The sequence below is a fragment of the Oncorhynchus masou genome, chromosome 29 (genome assembly GCF_036934945.1).
Source record: "Oncorhynchus masou masou isolate Uvic2021 chromosome 29, UVic_Omas_1.1, whole genome shotgun sequence".
Classification (NCBI taxonomy): Eukaryota; Metazoa; Chordata; class Actinopteri; order Salmoniformes; family Salmonidae; genus Oncorhynchus; species Oncorhynchus masou.
This window is the reverse complement of record NC_088240.1, coordinates 2,970,201-2,983,833: the sequence shown is the minus strand read 5'-3', so window position 1 is coordinate 2,983,833 and position 13,633 is coordinate 2,970,201. Positions and strand designations below refer to the sequence as shown.

Genomic DNA, 13,633 nt, shown 5'->3' with positions numbered 1-13,633 from the left:
AGAGAAGAGAGAGAGGGCTGAGTTCACTATGAAGGAGAGAAGAGAGAGGGCTGAGTTCACTATGAAGGAGAGAAGAGAGAGAGGGCTGAGTTCACTATGAAGGAGAGAAGAGAGAGAGGGCTGAGTTCACTATGAAGGAGAGAAGAGAGAGAGGGCTGAGTTCACTATGGAGGAGAGAAGAGAGAGAGGGCTGAGTTCACTATGGAGGAGAGAAGAGAGAGGGCTGAGTTCACTATGAAGGAGAGAAGAGAGAGGGCTGAGTTCACTATGAAGGAGAGAAGAGAGAGAGGGCTGAGTTCACTATGAAGGAGAGAAGAGAGAGGGCTGAGTTCACTATGGAGGAGAGAAGAGAGAGGGCTGAGTTCACTATGAAGGAGAGAAGATAGAGGGCTGAGTTCACTATGGAGAAGAGAGTTCACTAAGAGAGAGAGGGCTGAGTTCACTATGGAGGAGAGAAGAGAGAGAGGGCTGAGTTCACTATGAAGGAGAGAAGAGAGAGGGCTGAGTTCACTATGAAGGAGAGAAGAGAGAGAGGGCTGAGTTCACTATGAAGGAGAGAAGAGAGAGAGGGCTGAGTTCACTATGGAGGAGATGAAAGAGATAGAGGGCTGAGTTCACTATGGAGGAGAGAAGAGAGAGAGGGCTGAGTTCACTATGGAGGAGAGAAGAGAGAGAGGGCTGAGTTCACTATGAAGGAGAGAGAGAGAGAGGGCTGAGTTCACTATGAAGGAGAGAAGAGAGAGGGCTGAGTTCACTATGAAGGAGAGAAGAGAGAGAGGAGGGCTGAGTTCACTATGAAGGAGAGAAGAGAGAGAGGGCTGAGTTCACTATGAAGGAGGAGAGAGAGAGAGAGGGCTGAGTTCACTATGAAGGAGAGAGAGAGAGAGGGCTGAGTTCACTATGAAGGAGAGAAGAGAGAGAGGGCTGAGTTCACTATGAAGGAGAGAAGAGAGAGGGCTGAGTTCACTATGAAGTTCACTATGAGAAGAAGAGAGAGGGCTGAGTTCACTATGAAGGAGAGAAGAGAGAGGGCTGAGTTCACTATGAAGGAGAGAAGAGAGAGGGCTGAGTTCACTATGGAGGAGAGAAGAGAGAGAGGGCTGAGTTCACTATGGAGGAGAGAAGAGAGAGAGGGCTGAGTTCACTATGAAGAGTTCACTATGAGAAGAGAGAGGGCTGAGTTCACTATGAAGGAGAGAAGAGAGAGAGGGCTGAGTTCACTATGAAGGAGAGAAGAGAGAGAGGGCTGAGTTCACTATGGAGGAGATAAGAGAGAGAGGGCTGAGTTCACTATGAAGGAGAGAAAAGAGAGGGTGGGGTGAGTTCACTATGGAGGAGAGAAGAGAGAGAGGGCTGAGTTCACTATGAAGGAGATAAGAGAGAGAGGGCTGAGATCACTATGAAAGAGAGAGATAGAGAGGGCTGAGTTCACTATGAAGGAGAGAAGAGAGAGAGGGCTGAGTTCACTATGAAGGAGAGAAGAGAGAGAGGGCTGAGTTCACTATGAAGGAGAGAAGAGAGAGAGGGCTGAGTTCACTATGGAGGAGAGAAGAGAGAGAGGGCTGAGTTCACTATGAAGGAGAGAAGAGAGAGAGGGCTGAGTTCACTATGAAGGAGAGAAGAGAGAGAGGGCTGAGTTCACTATGAAGGAGAGAAGAGAGAGGGCTGAGTTCACTATGAAGGAGAGAAGAGAGAGGGCTGAGTTCACTATGGAGGAGAGAAGAGAGAGAGGGCTGAGTTCACTATGAAGGAGAGAAGAGAGAGAGGGCTGAGTTCACTATGAAGGAGAGAAGAGAGAGGGCTGAGTTCACTATGAAGGAGAGAAGAGAGAGAGGGCTGAGTTCACTATGGAGGAGAGAAGAGAGAGAGGGCTGAGTTCACTATGGAGGAGAGAAGAGAGAGAGGGCTGAGTTCACTATGAGGAGGAGAGAAGAGAGAGGGCTGAGTTCACTATGGAGGAGAGAAGAGAGAGAGGGCTGAGTTCACTATGAGGAGAAGAGAGAAGTTCACTAGAGAGAGAGGGCTGAGTTCACTATGGAGGAGAGAAAAGAGAGGGTGGACTGAGTTCACTATGGAGGAGAGAAGAGAGAGAGGGCTGAGTTCACTATGGAGGAGATAAGAGAGAGAGGGCTGAGTTCACTATGGAGGAGAGAAGAGAGAGGGCTGAGTTCACTATGGAGAGAGAAGAGCTGAGTTCAGTTCTATGGAGGAGAGAAGAGAGAGAGGGCTGAGTTCACTATGAAGGAGAGAAGAGAGAGAGGGCTGAGTTCACTATGGAGGAGAGAAGAGAGAGAGGGCTGAGTTCACTATGGAGGAGAGAAGAGAGAGAGGGCTGAGTTCACTATGAAGGAGAGAAGAGAGAGAGGGCTGAGTTCACTATGGAGGAGAGAAGAGAGAGAGGGCTGAGTTCACTATGGAGGAGAGAAGAGAGAGAGAGGGCTGAGTTCACTATGGAGGAGAGAAGAGAGAGAGGGCTGAGTTCACTATGGAGGAGAGAAGAGAGAGAGGGCTGAGTTCACTATGGAGGAGAGAAGAGAGAGAGGGCTGAGTTCACTATGGAGGAGAGAAGAGAGAGAGGGCTGAGTTCACTATGGAGGAGAGAAGAGAGAGAGGGCTGAGTTCACTATGGAGGAGAGAAGAGAGAGAGGGCTGAGTTCACTATGGAGGAGAGAAGAGAGAGAGGGCTGAGTTCACTATGGAGGAGAGAAGAGAGAGAGGGCTGAGTTCACTATGAAGGAGAGAAGAGAGAGAGGGCTGAGTTCACTATGGAGGAGAGAAGAGAGAGAGGGCTGAGTTCACTATGGAGGAGAGAAGACAGAGAGGGCTGAGTTCACTATGGAGGAGAGAAGAGAGAGAGGGCTGAGTTCACTATGGAGGAGAGAAGAGAGAGAGGGCTGAGTTCACTAGGAAGGAGAGAGGAGAGAGAGGGCTGAGTTCACTATGGAGGAGAGAAGATGCTTTCATCTGAAATGTGTCTTCCACATTTAACCCAACCCTTCTGAATCAGAGAGGGATAGAGAGCTGGTTTCACAGTGTAATTTTCATTCAGTTATGACTCAGTTATGAGTCATAGTCAGAGTGGGTATCTCTCTCCCTTTCAAATTCAATTCAATTCGAGGGGCTTTATTGGCATGGGAAACATATGTTAACATTGCAAAAGCAAGTGAAGTAGACCATATACAAAAGTGAAATAAACAATAAAAATGAACAGTAAACATCACACATACAGAAGTTTCAAAACAATAGACATTACAAATGTCATATTATATATATATATATATATATGTGCAGGCTATCAGATAATAGCTTCTTATGCTTTCGCCGAAAAGCATTTTCAAAATCTGACATGTTGGCTGGATTCACAATGAGTGTAGCTTTAATTAACTTACATGTGTGATTTAAAGAATTTTATAGCATTTCATTTGAATCTGGCGCTCTGCATTTCCCCTGGCAATTGGCCAGTTGAGGCATTGGCGTCCCGCCTGTGAGGATTTAAGCTCCCTGTCTCACCCCACGGCCATGTGGGAAGAAATTAGTTTTTTATGCCTATTTTCTCAGTACGTTGTTTTCACTGAGGAAATGTACGAGTCTGCTGTTAATGATAATGCAGAGGGTTTTGCCAAGGTTGCTGTTGACGCATATCCCACGGTAGTTATTGGGGTCAAATTTGTCTCCACTTTTGTGGATCAGTCCTTGGTTCCAAATATTGGGAAAGCTGCCAGAGCTAAGAATGATGTTAAAGAGTTTTAGTATAGCTAATTGGAATTTGTTGTCTGTATATTTGATCATTTCATTGAGGATGCCATCAACACCACAGTCCTTTCTTGGTTGGAGGGTTTTTATTTTGTCCGGTTCTGATAGTCTTTAATAGTTGATTCTAAGATTTGTATTTGATCATGTATATGTTTTTGCTGTTCTCCAAAAAGGTTGGAGAAGTGGTTTACCCATACATCTCCATTTTGTATGGATCATTCTCTGTGTTGTTGTTTGTTTAGTGTTTTCCAATGTTCCCAGAAGTGGTTAGCGTCTATGGATTCTTCAATTACATTCAGCTGAATTCTGACATGCTGTTCCTTCTTCTTCCGTAGTGTATTTCTGTATTGTTTTAGTGATTCACCATTGCGAAGGCGTAGACTCAGGTTTTCCGGGTCTCTCTGTTTTTGGGTGGACAGGTTTCTCAATTTTTTTCTTCGATTTTTTGTGTTCTTCATCAAACCATTTGTCATTGTTGTTCTTTTTCTTCGGTTTTCTATTTGAGATTTTTAGATTTAATGGGGAAGCTGAGTGTCACGTTCTGACCTTTATTTCCTTTGTTTTGTCATTATTTAGTCAGGGCTTGAGTTGGGGTGGGCAGTCTATGTTTGTTTTTCTATGATTTGGGTATTTCTATGTTTCGTCCAAGTATGGTTCTCAATCAGAGACAGGTGTCATTAGTTGTCTCTGATTGAGAATCATACTTAGGTAGCCTGGGTTTCACTGTGTGTTTGGGGGTGATTGTTCCTGTCTCTGTGTTTGTACCAGATAGGGCTGTTTAGGTTTTCTCACGTTTATTGTTTTTGTTAGTTTATTCATGTATATCTTTATTAAAAAACATGAATAACCACCACCCTGCGTTTTGGTCCGCCTCTCCTTCACCTCAAGAAAACCGTTACACTGAGAAGTCAAATATGCTGTTAAGATTTTCTACTGCCAAGTTTACACCTTCACTATTACAGTGAATCGTTTTGTCCAGCAAGTTGTCTAAAAGGGATTGAAATCAAGTAGAATTTGTAGATTTTGCTGTGATCTGATAGGGCTGTCAGTGGACTGACTGAACGTTCTGAGAGACTTCAGTGATAAAGTAGTCTACAGTACTACTGCCAAGAGATGAACTATAGGTGTACCTACCATAGGAGTCCCCTCGAAGCCTACCATTGACTATGTACATACCCAGCGTGTGACAGAGCTGCAGGAGTTGTGACCCATTTTTGTTGGTTATGTTGTCATAGTTGTGCCTAGGGGGCATACGGGGGAGGGAATGCTGTCACCTGGCAGGTGTTTGTCCCCCTGTGTGCTGGGGGGGTGTCAGGTCCTTGTCCGGTTCTGGCATTTAGGTCACCACAGATTAGTACATGTTCCTGGGCCCCCCCCCCCTCCCCTAAATCACTTCTATGCTTGCTTGAGGCAAGCAACACTGAGGCATGCATGAGAGCATCAGCTGTTCCGGACGACTGTGTGATCACGCTCTCCGTAGCCGACGTGAGTAATACCTTAAAACAGGTCAACATACACAAGGCTGCGGGGCCAGACGGATTACCAGGACGTGTGCTGACCAACTGGCAGGTGTCTTCACTGACATTTTCAACATGTCCCTGATTGAGTCTGTAATAACAACAAGCTTCAAGCAGACCACCATAGTCCCTGTGCCCAAGAACACAAAGGCGACCTGTCTAAATGACTACAGACCCATAGCACTCACGTCCTTAGCCATGAAGTGCTTTGAAAGGCTGGTAATGGCTCACATCAACACCATTATCCCAGAAACCCTAGACCCACTCCAATTTGCATAGCACCCAAACAGATCCATAGATGATGCGATCTCTATTGGACTCCACACTGCCCTTTCCCACCTGGACAAAAGGAACACCTATGTGAGAATGCTATTCATTGACTACAGCTCAGCGTTCAACACCATAGTACCCTCAAAGCTCATCACCAAGCTAAGGATCCTGGGACTAAACACCTCCCTCTGCAACTGGATGCTGGACTTCCTGACAGGCCACACTGGTCCTCAACACTGGAGCTCCCCAGAGCTCCCCAGGGGTGCGTGCTCAGTCCCCTCCTGTACTCCCTGTTCACCCACGACTGCATGGCCAGGCACGACTCCAACACCATCATTAAGTTTGCTGACGACACAACAGTGGTAGGCCTGATCACCGACAACGAGGAGACAGCCTATAGGGAGGAGGTCAGAGACCTGGTCGGGTGGTGCCAGAATAACAACCTATCCCTCAACGTAACCAAGATTAAGGAGATGATTGTGGACTACAGGAAAAGGTGCACCGAGCACTGAGCACGTCCCCCATTCTCATCGACGGGGCTGCAGAGGAGCAGGTTGAGAGCTTCAAGTTCCTTGGTGTCCACATCAACAACAACTAGATTGGTCCAAACACATCAAGACAGTCGTGAAGAGCGCACAAAAAAGCCTATTCCCCCTCAGGAAACTAAAAAGATTTGGCATGGGTCCTGAGATCCTCAAAAGGTTCTACAGCTGCAACATCAAGAGCATCCTGACCGGTTGCATCACTGCCTGGTACAGCAATTGCTAGGCCTCTGACCGCAAGGCACTTCTGAGTAGTGTGTACGGCCCAGTACATCACTGGCTGCCTGCCATCCAGGACCTCTACACCAGGCGGTGTCAGAGTAAGGCACTAAAAATGGTCAAAGACCCCAGCCACCCCAGTCATAGACTGTTCTCTCTGCTACCGCATGGCAAGCGGTACCGGAGTGATCTAGAAGAAAAAGAAACGCACACCTATTAAGACGAGGTGCTGGCTAGCGGAGTAGAAACTTGAAGATAAAAGAGAGCCGCACACTATAGGAGCTCAGATGCAAAAAAATTAATACCAACGTTTCGACAGCCAAGCTGTCTTCATCAGGGTATAATCACAAACACTGCGGGATGACTCGTTTATATAGTGTCAAAGGACACAGGTGTCTGTAATCATGGCCAAGAGTGGCCTAATATCATTGGTTAATAATCAAATATTAAAATGGCATACAAAGAACAGCATACAAACAAATGGATAGCATACGATCATAGATTAATTTGACTATACAAGTTTACAAACAATTACAATGGCAAAGTCACAATAATCACAAGAATGGCTTTATTTTCAAGCGGTACCGGAGTGCTAAGTCAAGGACAAAAAGGCTTCTCAACAGTTTTTACCCTCAAGCCATAAGACTCCTGAACAGGTAACCAAATGGTCACCCGGACTATTTGCATTGTGTGCCCCCCCCTCGACCCCCCACCCCCACTCCCTCTTTTATGCTGCTGCTACTCTCTGTTTATCTTATACGCATAGTACCTTTAACTATACATTCACCTAAATTGTCCCGACCAACCAGTGTCTGTATTGCTACTCTTTTTTTTTCAAATGTCTTTTTACTTTTTGTTTTATTTCTTTACTTACTTACACACACCTTTTCCCACACATTGGTTAGAGCCTGTTTCACTGTATTCGGAGCACGTGACAAATAAACTTTGGTTTGATTTGAATTTATTAACTTCATGTCTGGTTGCCTTGGTTACTTATTGTGTTGCCTGTATGCTCTGTTTTTGTGGGATGTAAAAGTGTGTTTTCCGTGTGTGTGTGTGTGTGTGTGTGTGTGTGTGTGTGTGTGTGTGTGTGTGTGTGTGTGTGTGTGTGTGTGTGTGTGTGTGTGTGTGTGTGTGTGTGTGTGTGTGTGTGTGTGTGTGTGTGTGTGTGTGTTGAAGACAGTGTGTGTGTGTGTGTGTGTGTGTGTGTGTGTGTGTGTGTGTGTGTGTGTGTGTGTGTGTGTGTGTGTGTGTGTGTGTTGAAGACAGTGTGTGTTGTGTGTTGATGTGTTCTGCCGTGTGTTACAGACGGTCTCTTTGGGCAGTGCCGTACCTCTAAGCAGGACCAGGTGCAGTACCAGGTGTCATTTCCTGTTTTGAAGAGGATGCAGGAAGTCCTCAAGCAGCTCATGCTACAGGGTAAGTCAACAGCTTGACACAACCACTGCATGTGGTTGAAATCTAGGGGCTCTATTTTAAACAAACCAACAACAACAACGAAAAGAAGGTAAATCTTAGCTCTAGGTCCGGGTCACAAATATTTGTGTTATTTTCTCATTTACTCATAATTATGAGGCCCAATAGCTGGCGGTGGTACAAGGGGGCTGGGTTTTGATTTATAAACAAATTGTTGTTGTGACGAGGCCTTGGCCAATCAACACACCCATTGTCTTACTGCTGCATGTTTGCCTCCACTTCTGTAGGTTATTGATGGTCTTTGAGTTGTCATCAACTCCAATTTGGTGTGCACGAAATATTTTCGTCCTGGTCGATTGTGGATTGATATTACAGTTTATTAAATAGCATAGGCTACAGTAACAAGTGTTAGCAAAAGTTTTTAAAAAAACATCCAGTGTTTGCTCAATAGCCAACATTGTTGTAATTGGCTTCAATGAGCCGAGCCGAGCCTAGCCAAACCTTGCCGAACCTAGCATAGCCGAACTTAGCATAGCCGAACATAGCCTAGCCGAACCTAGTCTAGCCGAGCTTAGCCGAGCCTAGCCGAGCTTAGCCGAGCCTAGCCGAGCCGAACCTAGCATAGCCGAACCTAGTCACCCCGAACCAAGCCTAGCCTAGCCGAGCCGAGCCTATCCTAGCGTAGCCAAACCTCACCGGCTCGAACCTAGCCTAGCCGAGCCGAACCTAGCATAGCCGAACCTAGTCACCCCGAACCAAGCCTAGCCTAGCCTAGCCGAGCCGAACCTAGCATAGCCGAACCTAGTCACCCCGAACCAAGCCTAGCCTAGCCTAGCCGAGCCTATCCTAGCGTAGCCAAACCTCTAGCCTAGGCGAGCTGAGCTGAGCCTAGCCGAACCTAGACTACGTGTCTTTAAGTGTCGCACCTTTCCTAAAATAAAATATTGTCAGCTTTGCAAGGCCAGGATAAAAAAGAAACAATGTATTGCTGAACCAGCCTTCATTATATTAGCCTTTGCCCAGAGCATAACATTCACACATCTGTACAAAGTACTGGGCTCCTGTCTAATGTACTGTTGTGAGGCAGATGATTTATTTTTTATCTGCCGTAGATTTGGCATTATACTGAATAGTTTGAAGCGTGTCTTTGAGTGTTTGGCCGCGGTAGGCAGTCATTGGCCGTTTGGCCGCGGTAAGCAGTCATTGGCCATTTGGCCGCGGTAGGCAGTCATTGGCCGTTTGGCCGCGGTAGGCAGTCATTGGCCATTTGGCCGCGGTAGGCAGTCATTGGCCGTTTGGCCGCGGTAGGCAGTCATTGTAAATAAGAATTTGTTCTTAACTGACTTGCCTTTTTAAATTAATGAATTAAAAAAGGAAACAATCCAAAGCAATCTTAGTTGACTAATTAAAACCCTTTTATTCATAGGCTACTTGGCTAATGGCCAGGGAAGAAGTACGCAACTATGCAATGCTTCTAAACCAGCATTGATTAAAGGGTGGGTAGGCTATGCTTGGTTTTTAATTCAATGGGGGGATGGGGGGGACCCATTTGTTTTTTAATGTTTCTAAATAGGAAATTCTCCTTCCATGGGAACTGTGCGTCATGGCAGGAAAGGCTGGGCTTTCGCTCTCTAAATACACTGGGCTTTCGCTCTCTAAATACACTGGGCTTTCGCTCTCTAAATACACTGGGCTTTCGCTCTCTAAATACACTGGGCTTGCACTCTAAATACACTGGGCTTGCACTCTCTAAATACACTGGGCTTTCGCTCTCTAAATACACTGGGCTTTCGCTCTCTAAATACACTGGGCTTTCGCTCTCTAAATACACTGGGCTTTCGCTCTCTAAATACACTGGGCTTTCGCTCTCTAAATACACTGGGCTTTCGCTCTCTAAATACACTGGGCTTTCGCTCTCTAAATACACTGGGCTTTCGCTCTCTAAATACACTGGGCTTTCGCTCTCTAAATACACTGGGCTTTCGCTCTCTAAATACACTGGGCTTTCGCTCTCTAAATACACTGGGCTTTCGCTCTCTAAATACACTGGGCTTTCGCTCTCTAAATACACTGGGCTTTCGCTCTCTAAATACACTGGGCTTTCGCTCTCTAAATACACTGGGCTTTCGCTCTCTAAATACACTGGGCTTCGCTCTCTAAATACACTGGGCTTTCGCTCTCTAAATACACTGGGCTTTCGCTCTCTAAATACACTGGGCTTTCGCTCTCTAAATACACTGGGCTTTCGCTCTCCAAATACACTGGGCTTTCGCTCTCCAAATACACTGGGCTTTCGCTCTCTAAATACACTGGGCTTTCGCTCTCTAAATACACTGGGCTTTCGCTCTCTAAATACACTGGGCTTTCGCTCTCTAAATACACTGGGCTTTCGCTCTCTAAATACACTGGGCTTTCGCTCTCTAAATACACTGGGCTTTCGCTCTCTAAATACACTGGGCTTTCGCTCTCTAAATACACTGGGCTTTCGCTCTCTAAATACACTGGGCTTTCGCTCTCTAAATACACTGGGCTTTCGCTCTCTAAATACACTGGGCTTTCGCTCTCTAAATACACTGGGCTTTCGCTCTCTAAATACACTGGGCTTTCGCTCTCTAAATACACTGGGCTTTCGCTCTCTAAATACACTGGGCTTTCGCTCTCTAAATACACTGGGCTTTCGCTCTCTAAATACACTGGGCTTTCGCTCTCTAAATACACTGGGCTTTCGCTCTCTAAATACACTGGGCTTTCGCTCTCTAAATACACTGGGCTTTCGCTCTCTAAATACACTGGGCTTTCGCTCTCTAAATACACTGGGCTTTCGCTCTCTAAATACACTGGGCTTTCGCTCTCTAAATACACTGGGCTTTCGCTCTCTAAATACACTGGGCTTTCGCTCTTAAATACACTGGGCTTTCGTCTCTAAATACACTGGGCTTTCATCTAAATACACTGGGCTTTCGCTCTCTAAATACACTGGGCTTTCGCTCTTAAATACACTGGGCTTTCGCTCTCTAAATACACTGGGCTTTCGCCTCTAAATACACTGGGCTTTCGCTCTAAATACACTGAGCTGATGGGAAATGTCTCTAAATACACTGGGCTTTCGCTCTCTAAATACACTGGGCTTTATCTTAAATACACTGGGCTTTCGCTCTCTAAATACACTGGGCTTTCGCAAATCTCTAAATACACTGGGCTTTCGCTCTCTAAATACACTGGGCTTTCGCTCTCTAAATACACTGGGCTTTCGCCTCTAAATACACTGGGCTTTGCTAAATACACTTTAAATACACTGGGCTTTCGCTCTCTAAATACACTGGGCTTTCGCTCTCTAAATACACTGGGCTTTCGTTCTAAATACACTGGGCTTTCGATCTCCAAATACACTGGGCTTTCGCTCTCCAAATACACTGGGCTTTCGCTCTCTAAATACACTGGGCTTTTCGCCTCCAAATACACTGCTCTCCAAATACACTGGGCTTTCGCTCTCTAAATACACTGGGCTTTCGCTCTCCAAATACACTGGGCTTTCGCTCTCTAAATACACTGGGCTTTCGCTCTCTAAATACACTGGGCTTTCGCTCTCTAAATACACTGGGCTTTCGCTCTCTAAATACACTGGGCTTTCGCTCTCTAAATACACTGGGCTTTCGCTCTCTAAATACACTGGGCTTTCGCCCTCTAAATACACGTCATTGTCAACCGTGTTACTGCTAAGTGCTGCTTTTTTTGTGGGTATTAAAACGTCCCATTAGCTCTCCATTAAATTGTCGCTTTTACGCTTGTTTTTAAGGACACACCTCATATACTGCCAAGCTTCCCACCTCAGCGCAAGTGAGCTGATGGGAAATGTAGTTGAATTACCAAACCTGGCGTTAATACGGCTGGGATATTATGTTGAACTTAGCGTTAAGGCAGGAAAATGCCAGTGCGCCAGTATTACTTGACCAAATTGCAAACTAACGTGCGTTTGACCCTTGCGCCTCCTTTGCACCAGAAAATAGAGCCCCCTGTGTTTTACGATTACTTTTTAGCCGATTTAACCAAAAATCGACTCAAAAATCGACTCATGTTCAAATACAACATTGATTCAACATGTTCCTAAAAATATGAATTACCTAAGCAACTATTCTTTATCCCAATTGTCCAATTGTAGGTCTGTCCTGGCAGGATGACATTACCCAGTACGTTGTTGCCAAAGAGCTGAGCAGAGTTCCTCACAGCACGCAGTCCCTAAAGGCCTCTTCCTTTTCACAGTAAGGATACTAATAGATTTGAGAGAATGTAAAGTTGACCTCTAGAGCTTCTCCCAGCTGGTCTATCCAGTAGTATTTTGTCTCTGTGTAGCTGTTGAATGTAAAGATGCTTACAGGAACTGAAAGTTGATATAGACCAGTGAGCGTTTTCTCTAGATGAGCCAGTCGTGTGTATCTTATAGACCTCTGTGTAGTAGACGGAAGCAGCACTATTTTCAGGTATTCAAAAAGTGGCTCAGACTAGGAACAGGTCCCCCATGTCTGTATAACGTTTGATTAACTATGACCTCGAAAGCGAAGCTGATCCTATATCCGCACTCCTATTTTGAGCACTTTGTTGAATGACTCTCTCTGATCTGCTAAACTCTCCCCCTTGGCTTGTACTCCCTACCAGAACCAAGCAGAGCTCCTCCACTCAGAGAGCACACACCAGCAGCTCCTCTAAGCAGGGAGGATACCCCAGCAGCTCCTCCAGTCAGGGAGGATACCCCAGCAGCTCCTCTAAGAAGGGAGGATACCCCAGCAGCTCCTCCAGTCAGGGAGGATACCCCAGCAGCTCCTCCAGTCAGGGAGGATACCCCAGCAGCTCCTCTAAGAAGGGAGGTTATCCCAGCAGCTCCTCTAAGCAGGGAGGATACCCCAGCAGCTCCTCTAAGAAGGGAGGATACCCCAGCAGCTCCTCCAGTCAGGGAGGATACACCAGCAGCTCCTCTAAGAAGGGAGGATACCCCAGCAGCTCCTCCAGTCAGGGAGGATACACCAGCAGCTCCTCTAAGAAGGGAGGATACACCAGCAGCTCCTCTAAGAAGGGAGGATACCCCAACAGCTCCTCCAGTCAGGGAGGATACCCCATCAGCTCCTCCAGTCAGGGAGGATACCCCAGCAGCTCCTCTAAGAAGGGAGGATATCCCAGCAGCTCCTCTAAGCAGGGAGGATACCCCAGCAGCTCCTCTAAGCAGGGAGGATACCCCAGCAGCTCCTCCAGTCAGGGAGGATACCCCAGCAGCTCCTCCAGTCAGGGAGGATACCCCAGCAGCTCCTCCAGTCAGGGAGGATATCCCAGTCAGGTTGACAGCCACCAGGACCACTTGATAATAGACCATCTCCAGCCCCCCCTCCGCATGCAGACATCTCCCATGGACCCCTTTACCTACCAACAGGTACTGTAGGCTACAGCCATGCATGTTAACACAGACACTCAGACACACAACAAACTTTAGATTGTAAAGATAATTTGTCCCCTTTCGGTAAACTCTGTACAATACAACTATTGCGAGTTTACGCACAAGCACCCTCTACTGAAGAACAATAGAATCACGCCTGACAAGGCCAATGAACACAGGTGATAAACTCGAGGTACTTCACTTGAAGCCCCACCTTCTACGGGTGATAAACTCGAGGTACCTCACTTAAAGCCCCGCCTTCTACAGGTGATGAACTCGAGGCATGAATTCCTCCCTTCAATTCTCCCTGCTCTTCGCCTGGACCTATAAACCGAACATGTCGCACATTTCTTAAACAAACATTTAGAACAAAAACATGTATGAGGCTTCATTCCAACTGAACTGTCCCACGTAAGGAAGGGCATGCTCATCCTTCTGCATGTTGTGTGTTAAAGTTTATACCGAACAAAAGAATATAAACGCAACACGTAAAG

The 13,633-nt window shown here is 46.3% G+C and overlaps 1 protein-coding gene across 1 annotated transcript in view; it reads left to right on the top strand.

The window, feature by feature from the left end:
* LOC135521392 (receptor-type tyrosine-protein phosphatase-like N) overlaps positions 1 to 13,633 on the top strand; it is a 109,838-nt gene that overhangs the window by 22,570 nt on the left and 73,635 nt on the right. Inside the window, exons 3-5 of the mRNA XM_064947293.1 lie at positions 7,610 to 7,720; positions 11,877 to 11,976; positions 12,953 to 13,136. Of these exons, the coding sequence (XP_064803365.1) occupies positions 7,610 to 7,720; positions 11,877 to 11,976; positions 12,953 to 13,136 (395 nt within the window). The remainder of the gene's footprint in view (positions 1 to 7,609; positions 7,721 to 11,876; positions 11,977 to 12,952; positions 13,137 to 13,633) is intronic.